This window comes from Etheostoma cragini, chromosome 15 (assembly GCF_013103735.1).
Source record: "Etheostoma cragini isolate CJK2018 chromosome 15, CSU_Ecrag_1.0, whole genome shotgun sequence".
Classification (NCBI taxonomy): Eukaryota; Metazoa; Chordata; class Actinopteri; order Perciformes; family Percidae; genus Etheostoma; species Etheostoma cragini.
The window spans coordinates 2,449,294-2,458,708 of record NC_048421.1 but is presented as its reverse complement, the minus strand read 5'-3'; the positions used below and the strand labels follow the sequence as shown (position 1 = coordinate 2,458,708).

General features: G+C 40.9%; 2 protein-coding genes across 6 annotated transcripts in view; both read right to left on the bottom strand.

Annotated features, from left to right (window-relative positions):
* Window positions 1-531: 531 nt before the first annotated feature.
* Window positions 532-4,994, bottom strand: kpna2 (karyopherin alpha 2 (RAG cohort 1, importin alpha 1)). Its single transcript, XM_034893896.1, has 11 exons — window positions 4,859-4,994; window positions 4,493-4,606; window positions 4,252-4,392; window positions 3,202-3,290; window positions 2,818-3,086; window positions 2,616-2,710; window positions 2,152-2,415; window positions 1,812-2,045; window positions 1,142-1,324; window positions 870-1,019; window positions 532-778 (listed from the first exon to the last, which is right to left on the bottom strand). The coding sequence occupies exons 2-11, from the start codon at window positions 4,547-4,549 to the stop codon at window positions 689-691; spliced, it is 1,572 nt and encodes a 523-aa protein (XP_034749787.1). The 5' UTR covers window positions 4,550-4,606; window positions 4,859-4,994; the 3' UTR covers window positions 532-688.
* A 1,015-nt stretch (window positions 4,995-6,009) lies between these two features.
* LOC117957825 (nucleosome-remodeling factor subunit BPTF-like) overlaps window positions 6,010-9,415 on the bottom strand; it is a 28,842-nt gene continuing 25,436 nt past the window's right edge. For 4 of the 5 annotated variants that reach the window (XM_034893879.1, XM_034893881.1, XM_034893882.1 and 1 more), the window contains 3 exons: window positions 8,617-8,701; window positions 8,119-8,305; window positions 6,010-6,793 (listed from right to left, as the gene is read on the bottom strand). In XM_034893879.1, coding sequence (XP_034749770.1) covers window positions 6,754-6,793; window positions 8,119-8,305; window positions 8,617-8,701 — 312 coding nt within the window. In that variant the 3' untranslated portion in view covers window positions 6,010-6,753. Of the gene's footprint in view, window positions 7,704-8,118; window positions 8,306-8,616; window positions 8,702-9,415 lie in introns of all 5 variants that reach the window. The other variant, XM_034893880.1, reaches the window with a different exon arrangement.

Here is a 9,415-nt window from a genome sequence, read left to right as displayed (position 1 = left end):
ACAATAGCGTGGTAAACTGTTGAATTCATGGTCCAGAGAATCTACCCTGCAGCCCGACTGACAATGGATGTTACAGTGAATCTACCAGGAATATGCAATGTAGTGCATTGCTAAATCCAGTTGAGACTGACATTGGCAGAAAAATGCTTATTTGCTACAACCAGGCAGTTAGCATAGAAACAGGTTGAAACAACAACCCTGCCTCTGTCTAAAGGTGACAGAATCACTTCCATATATACACACACACCTCTAAGGCTCTCTCATTAACAGGTTCTTATTTGTACAAAAATCTAAATCTGAACGCAAAGTTGAGGTTTTATGACCTTTTTCTCCGAACAACAATTTTTGTAGGATGACAATGTAGTGCTACCGTTGGTGTGAACCACGGCTGTACTCACTGAGGTAGTAGCGGAGAAGGGAAACCGGACCAAATGCAAGATGGCACCTGCTGGTTTACATTCAACGAGTTATATGGCAGCTAGAGATTGGTCTAACCCTGATAGATCAGACAGACTCAACACAAAGTAAATACCCTTGATGGTGAAAACATGATTTGAGAACTTTATTTACAGTTACATTTTTGTAATAAAACAGTATGTACAATACATACAAAAACAATTACATGAAGAAAAGGACAAACAGTAGCAAAGAGGGTACAGTACAGGTGAGCGTAGTATTAGAAAGTTATCTAGAACTGGAAAGTGCTTTTGTTTTCACCGATCTGGAACGCATAGCCGTCATTAGTAGCTTCCGGGACAACACATTGCACCTCCTCCTCCTTTAAAAATAACACAAATGTAAAAATCAGTAAGACCACTCATGGACATTAAAAGGATCATTTTCATAAATCAGTTCAAAAAGACACTTACCTCCCCAGAGAAGTATTTCTCAATCAGGTTTAGGGATGCTTTGTAGATCATCTCATTCTCATGAGACTGCAGGGACTCGATCTTGTCCAGTCCGCCGCATTCTTCAATCATGAGACTCAGCTTGTCCGACTCCCCAATTTTGTCCCCGGCCTGGTAGGAAAAGACACACCAGCAGAAGTATTCACACCCATCTCGTCACATAAAAATCTGACTCATCAGATCAGGCAAATCTGATAACACACATCTCCATTTTCCCATGAAAATGCACTCACCATGAAGATATTGGTAATGGCATCCAAGATGACGAGGACAATTTTGCTGTCCTTTGAGGAGAGCAGATCCAGAAGAGGCTCAAGCACATTGGCCTGAACGAGGTAAACCACCTGCTGAACATTGCCCCCACTGGTGAAGTTTGTAACAGCCCACACAATCTCCTTCTGGGTCTTGTAGTCACCCTGCAGAGAAGAGACATGATCAGCCACCTAGTCCTGAACACTTAAGAGAAATTAGTAATGTGGGAATCTGGGTTCGAGAGCAGTGTCCAGGTCATGACTGAAATAAATCCAACCAGGGGTGCAACTAACAATTCAATTATGTCTCCATTAAACGATAATTGTTTAGTCTATAAAATATCAGAACCTATACTTCATAATTAATCCCATAAGGGGAAATTACAATTTAAACTCTGATAAAACACTCTAAAGGGAGAGGTGTCAGAGTGAGGGGGCTGCCCATGGAAAGGTGCTGAGCAGTTGGGTAAAACTGTCCTTCCCAAAGTTCAAGAGGATGTCTTTAAATGTCTTGTTTTGTCCAGAACTCAAACAATATACCACAAAAAGTACTCAGACTTAGCATGAAAAGTGTATTAAAATAGCTGGCAATTATTTTTGTAGTAAATAATCGCAGCCCTGAATCCAACCGAATTAAAACTAAGATACTTACCTCCACAAGCGTATTGACCATGTAGGGAACGAGGCCTGCGTTGATGACCTCCTGGATTTGGGTGTCCTTCCCTGCCGTGATGTTGGACAGAGTCCAGGCTGCCTCCTTTTGAATGTTGTTTCTTTTGTGGCATAGCAGCTTCGGGAACATGGGCAGGGCGGCTGCATCCAGCACCGCCTGAGTCTGCTCATCTGTACCGGTCACAATGTTGCCGATGGCACGCAGCGCCGGGGTCTGACGGAAGGAAGGGTGGGAATAAGAGGTCAATCTCCAAGAACCAACCATCACGCTCCTGATGTACACTAACAGAAAGAATAAAACTTAAAGATTGTATACGTACAATGACGGGGAGCACTTCACTTCCGAGCAGCTCCACCAGGCGAGGAACTAAGCCAGCCTGGACTATGACCTCGATGCGGTCATTAGAGCCGTCCGTCAGGTATGAAACCGCCCAACACGCGTCAGCCAACACCTCCTGGTCATCAATGTGTAGTAGACGAACCAGAGTGGGTAGGATCTGTTGGATTGCACTCATCGGGGGGGAGGGGTTCTTGTTGCGGCAAAGGTTAGACAGCGTCCATGTAACATTTCTCAGGTATGGAGTCTACAAATAAAAAAAGAATAAGAGAAGGACAGGCATGAGTTTGAGCAGCCTTTGGTTGAGTGACGGCACCCTCTAGTGGCCAGAGAGGTGAATACATTTGACCATTTCAAGAGCATTGCTTTCTGATGTCACATGATTAAAAAGTAGAAGAAAAAACAAAAAAAAGGTGATATGGGTAACATTATTAAAAGAAAACTCACAGGTAATACAGACAGGTCAGGAGCTGCCAGCAGAGTGAGCAGAGGGGCCACAGCTCCATGCTTGATGACCTTGTCTCTAAGATGTGATCCATCACCTAAATAGCAAAAAAAAAGAGATTATATAATAAAAAAAAATGACTTATGCTAATCCCCAAACAGTCACGACAAGCTACAACTAAAATCAATAAATTCTGCCAGTTACCAGCAATGTTTCCCAGGGCCCAGACTGCTTGCTCGCTGATGTGCTGGTGGGGGGACGGGACCAGGCTGATGAAGGCAGGAATGCCCCCGCCCTCAACAACTGCTGCCGTCTGATCGGACGTCCCAGAGGCAATGTTGGTCAGAGCCCAGGAAGCCTCGAACTGGATTGGAGGGCAGTCTGCCCGGCCCAGGAAGGTGACAAACTTGGGGATCAGGCCAGCACTGATCATCTGGTTAATGGGAGGATTCTTGTCCCGAGACAGAAGTTTACTGCATTTAGGAAGAGCACAGTAAACATGAGACACCCTGGCAGCCAGTAGTAGCCTTTATTAAAAAAGGTGCAGTAAAGCTCAATTTACTGCAATATTTGATAAATTGTTATTACCGTGCAGCCTGCGTAGCCTGGAGCTGAGTGTCAGCATCAACGCTGTTCAGTCCTGTGACAATCTCTTCAACTGTCCACTGTCTGAAGGCCTGCAATGGTCACAAGATGGAGCAATTATACATATAAAATAGATATAATAAGGGGGATATATGATTGGGTTGACATTACATGCAAACAAATTCATAATCTCTGCTACTTTATGAAGGTTTGATACTACTAGAAAGTAATGAGTTGGTTTTACTGTAGTAAATCAAAAGGTGAAGTTTATAGTTCCTCTTTACTTTTGGGCTGCAGCCAAGTATTATTTTTCCTGTAGATTATTTTCTTGATTAGTAGTTTGGTAAAGTGTCAGTAAACCATGAAAAATGTTGATCGGAGTTTCCTAAAGCCCAGCATGACGTCCTCAAATGATATTTAGTTTACAGTCAAAAGGAGTGAAGAAACTACAAAGTAAATTGTAATTCATTTTTGCACCAGTCAACATGCTACCATCTACCTTTACTGTAAAGGCACACATTGATATCTTCTTCCTTTGTATTTTTGTACTTTGTATGTGTGTGGATGTCATGTGTCTGTGTTCCTATGTGTATAAGAAATCACACCTTAAGACACCTTAACTTCCTTCTGGATAAATAAAGTCTCTAAGAAGTTATACTTTCTTAAATTAATAAATCTTTGACCTGTCTTGTCTTCTTTGTCTAATAAATATGTGGTAGGGGATTCAATGTGGGAACACATTCTAGTTCAGTAAGAGTCAGAGATCACAAAAGACCCGAGTACCTCTCTTTGGCTGTTTTAGTGAGAGTGTGAGGGTGTAGCCGTAGACTGTAGATTAATATTAACACTATGGTTGTAGTTAGTTGTTGAGGAACCGATAAGCAGTACAGAAGTTATTTGGAACTGGGGTTTGGTTCACCCCCTGCATGTAAATACCATTGCATTCTTCCAAAAACAGATTCAACACGAGAGTAAATATTATTATTATTATTATTATTATTATTATTATTATTATTATTATTATTATTATTATTATTAAAAAAAAAGACCTACTTGACAGTTTTGGGTTCTTTCCTGAAGAGGAGAAGTCGCATCGTCGGGAAACGCAGCCACATTTCTTCTTTTGAACATCTGATCGTCTTTCTTCGCCTTGCGGAGCTCGACGTTCACCTCCACCCGCCTGCGTCGAAGTTCCTGCGTTCATTTGACATTAAGTCAGACTTTTAATTTTAATTTTTTCGTTGACAAGGATGCTGATATGAGGCCGAACTCATACTTCTCGGAGTAAACTCACATTGGCATCTTTGCCTTTGTTCTTGAACTTGTTCAGACGTTCGACGTTCTCAGACATTTTCAGGTGACAAGGAGGCTTAGCAGCAGTTTAAAATGAAGTCCGGTGGCGTTAACCCTGCACAAAATGTCAAAAGTTAGTTTGAGGGGCCTCGTGAGGCGAATGACCAACATGGCTAGCTAAGCTAGCTAGCTAGCTAGCTAAGCAGACCGTCCGTTTGACAGTTAGTTAAAAATAGGCCTACTGACAGGTGGCTAAAATCAGAAACACCTAGCAAAACACATAAAAACACGCAAAAAGGTATCTTTTGTGAATAAAAAAAACGATATTCTTTTAAATAAACTACATATGCAGTTGACACGAGCTTACCTGATCCTCGCGCAAAGGTTATGGTAGCCAGAAAGTGCCGCACAGACCTTTAAATTCCTGCAACAAAGCCTCCTGATTGGGCCGTTCGAGCGAAAGCATCCAACCGCCTCCGCTCATTGGAACGTTTCAAAAAATCACAGGGCTCACGGGAAATGTCGTCACTACGTGGTAGCATCGCGAGATCTCCGTGCGATTTAAATTACACGTTTAAATCCAACTTTGGGTCGGTTTTCTGCCGCTTTTATAATTTTTCAGGGGACGTTAGCGAGGGACGAACTGTTCCCGGATCGGCGTATTTTTTTGTGTCATAATGCTCAGGGAAATGATTTAAACGGTCCAAAAAAAAAAAAAACTAACTAATGTAACTAAGTACATGTAACTAAGTAAATGTTTCTGTTATAGCTATTTCGGTAACTCAGACGTCTTAACTTACACTTTTAAAATATTAGATTTTCGGCAAATAAATGTATCTTTCTGAACACATGGTTTTATTTGATTTCATCCTATGAAACAAAACGATGTCAAAAAGTTTTCCAGTTTCTATAGTTTTATGCATCCCTTAATACGCTGCCAGCGGATTGTGAAGACATGTAGACCTATTTAACGTTTTTTCAGTTCTTTATTATGTAATAATGTATCCTCTATGTTTTATTCTAATGCATTTAATACGTCTCCTTGCTTAATATCGCAATTCTCGAGCTGCTGCCCTGTATATGCAAACATTTCCAAGTATGAAATGCCATTTTAGTCAATTTTAAACACATACTGTAGATACGTAAGCCTGTTTATATGTAATTATAAATGTTTTTCAATAAATGAATGGGGCGGGGTCCGAGTCCAACGCACAGACTTCTGCTGCATGTCATTCCATCTCTCTCTACTTTCCTGTCTTCAGCTGTCCTTTCCAAAAGAAGCACAAAAATTGGTTTTTATTTTAAAATTTACCTTTTACAAAGGACTTATTTCAGGGGACTTTCAGTCCTTTAAAAATGTCCTCTGGAAAAAAATGAACTGACTTTATTATATATGTATTGCCTCATTTACTTATTCCAAGATGTATTATTTAGGCATATTTATTGTAATGTATTGTAATATAATAAAATGGGATTTCATACCCATGTGTCACTGTCTGTCACAAACACATGACAAAATCAGGCTTTTCCATTTTATTAAGTTCCATATACATCAATATTTCTTCATGTAATGTAATACAAAAAAAATACAAAAAAAAGAAAAAGAAATCAAGTGAAAATCTGACTTTTTTTTATACAAACGGCCTCAAATACAAGTTCATAATTCCCGGTCAGTCACTACTGCAGAGTCCTCCATCTACAACATGTCATTACTGTACTTTCAGTAGGTTACAAAGGTTTATCCAAGCAGACTACTGATGTCCAGTTGTTTAGTTAAACTGTCTTTCATGCCCCTTCAGACTAAACAATGAGGAAATGGGAGAGAAACAAAACATTGTTCCACATATCGGAAGTTCAACACAAAATTCAATTTCTTATTTCTCATTGGACATGATGACCACAACAATGGCCTGAGGGGAATTTCAACAAAAAAAAAACATTTAAAAAAAAAAAAAACATGGAAATATGAGAGCTCCTTAATGAGTCTTTTCTCCGAGGTAAACTTTCTTCTGAAATGCCTGTTGCTCGCGCTTCCTCAGTACAGTCCCACTGATTAGGACAGGTCCAGAAAACGGTCCCTTTAGAGCCGAAACGGGCAGAAGGCAGCTCCGCCTGAACAGTTCTGTGAAAGCAGCAGTGCTAGTTGCACCGTCAGTCAAAAGGAGCAGATCCCAAACACAGCGCGAGGCAGTCTATCAGTTACAGTTCAGAAAAGCCATTTTCTTGGCAAGTGCATTTTGTGTGACCAATGTGCAACGCTCTCTAAGAGGCTGACGAACACTGTAGCTTGTTGTTATGAGACCTACAGAATGCAGAGAGAGGGGAAAGTTGAGAGCCCTTTCGCTTTTTTTGTTGGTTTATTGTTGCGACTTCTTAAAAAAAGAAAGAAAAAGACACACTGGATGCAAATGAGTCGCCAGAGGATCCTGCAGCCATGTTGGGTGTAATTTATTGGGAATGCCTTTATTACTTGAAGAAACTTTCCACAACTACAAAACTGAGGTTACTTTGTGAAGTTAGGAACAGGACAAACTCAAATGAGTCACTCTGTGTAGTACATTTTAGTCTTATAAAATAATACTATCTAAAATTATTTGTTTCATAATTATTTAAAACATTCAAAGTGTTAGATATATCTTACAACCTCTGTACATGATAAAAAGTATGTACATTCAAGACAACCACCTTAACGACCAGCTCAATCAAACTCAACAGGGATGTAACGTACAAAGCATCTCATAAATATCTCTGTAATAAAATATGCAGCTTTATATATTTTTTTTTATATCCAAAAAGGTCAAGACATTATCCAATCCAACTCAGCTGTAGGACAGAAAATAAATACAAGTTAGGAACTAAAATGCATTTAAAATCCCTCTGAAATCACCTGTAGCTACTGTGATGAACTGAAAGAAAAGGCCAGATTGAAAGACGTGATGAGAAGAAAGCATGTCCCTAGATTACATGATAAACGCATGTCAACATGGCTGCCGGTTTGTGATCAAACTGAATATTCTTATGATTACCAAACATTAAAATTGGTGGTGTTTACTTGAAAGCACATTTTTCACAGTTTCACAGACTGCGTGCGTGTTTTTTCATCGTTAATGTGTTTTCTCTTGCTAGTCTGGAAACAGAAAGTCATTATTACTAAAGACCCCAGCATCCAGTCCAGACTCCAGCTAGACTGGCCCACTTAAGAATCTGACAATCTGAAAGAAAGAAGAAAATGGGATGGCATAAATCAAAAGGCATGCAGCAAAGGTGAACAGACACAAATGAGGTGGCACACGGATACAGAAGTCACACGGCCCTAAAAATATGTTAAGACAGCGGACAACTCGTCTAAATGTCTGTCAGCTCGGTCGGTCCCAGTACGGCACAGCAACGGTGACAGTTTAGAGCCAACAACAAGTAAAGCATGTTCTACGGCAAAATAACACGTACTACACATGTCGGTGATATGAACAAAAAGTGAATGATAAGCATAAATCAAGAAACGACTGACATGCCAGGCGGTGAGACCAGAGTCAGCGCTTTACAACACACAAACATAAGCATGGGAAAAGGAAGAGAGAAACGTAGGAAACCTCCAGAGTCTGCAGTAGTGAGAGCACCTGACCTTACCTGCTCGCTTTGAAACCTTTAAGCTTCTGTACAAAGAAGGCTTCGAGCACCTCGGCACACTGAAAGAAGGGCGTGTCGTTGGGGTTGTAATAGCGACAGTTGTCGAAGATTTTGGTCACGTCGGCCACAAACTCTGTGAGCTTGTGGTAATGTCGCTTCTGCAAACGGGTTTCCATCGTGGAGAAGTCTACGAGGGACAGAGAAACACGGGATTTATTTACAGAACACGCATAACATTTTTGCTGCAGCCTGGTTAAAAAAAAACAAATTTCCACTGGAAACATCATACACAGCCCATCCGTTGCTTTACACAGACTATGAGGTCTGCATCTAAACACCGGGAAATTATGTGCACCCCGACCCGAGTCAAGAAATTCCAGCCCGGCCTGGGCTGAATTGGGTCCAATCTTGTTTGGGTGAAGAGAATCAAAGCTCTAGTACTCCCACCTTTCACAGACAGACATTAGACATTTGCCAGGGTTAAAGATTTATTCTCACCCATTGGCTCCTTGATCACCCGATAATAATCAGGAGCGTCGTGGGGATCCACCGGTTCAAGGAACGGCCATGCCATTTTATGAGACTGTTGAATGAAACAAGAAATGATTACACAAGACATTTTTAAAATATCTACCAATGATACCAAAACCCAGAACGACTATAGATTATTTGCCAAATTTCTTGCAATGCAAATGGATGTTTAAGTTTTCTGGTTGTAAAGCAAGAGTGAGAGTGAAGCGATAACCCTTCAAGTTAATATAAAATCTCTAATTTATTCTAAATATTTCCCCAGGATCGTTGAGAATACAGTTCCAGGCCTTTTGAAAACAATAAGACCTTATAATATTTACCTGTGTTACAAAGATCATTATGGGGTTGAATAGAGGCCAATTTATCTTTCCATTTCAGTCAGACTCAACTTAAGTTTCCACCACCAGTGGTTTGAAGAATTGAAATATAATAATGACATGTTGTCTACTGCAGGAATAAAGAATAAAGGTGGTTTGGGTGTTCCAGACGTGTTCCATGTAGGGTTGTGCAGACGGACGATATCACCACGATGGAGCCACCATTGTGATGCCACGCCCCATAGGTCTGAAACTAGCAAAGACACTTGCGTCGGGCTTTGCGCTGCGCAGGGTGCAAGATAGGGCCCCTCAAGTGGAAGCTACTTTTTTCCCTTCCCCTTACCGTATCGGCATGCGGCAAGGTCCCGCTCTGTGCCTCGGCTTGGACACAGTGGTCTCGAGCGAGAGAGAAAAGGTGTTAACGCGTAACGCTTGAGGACACTACTGTG

Coding starts and splice junctions, on each gene's coding strand:
- kpna2 (XM_034893896.1), bottom strand. CDS start 4,549: ATGTCTGAGAACGTCGAACGTCTGAACAAGTTCAAGAACAAAGGCAAA. Junction 2,711..2,817: donor GGCCCTGGGAAACATTGCTG/GTAACTGGCAGA, acceptor TTTGCTATTTAG/GTGATGGATCACATCTTAGA. Junction 779..869: donor AGAAATACTTCTCTGGGGAG/GTAAGTGTCTTT, acceptor TTATTTTTAAAG/GAGGAGGAGGTGCAATGTGT.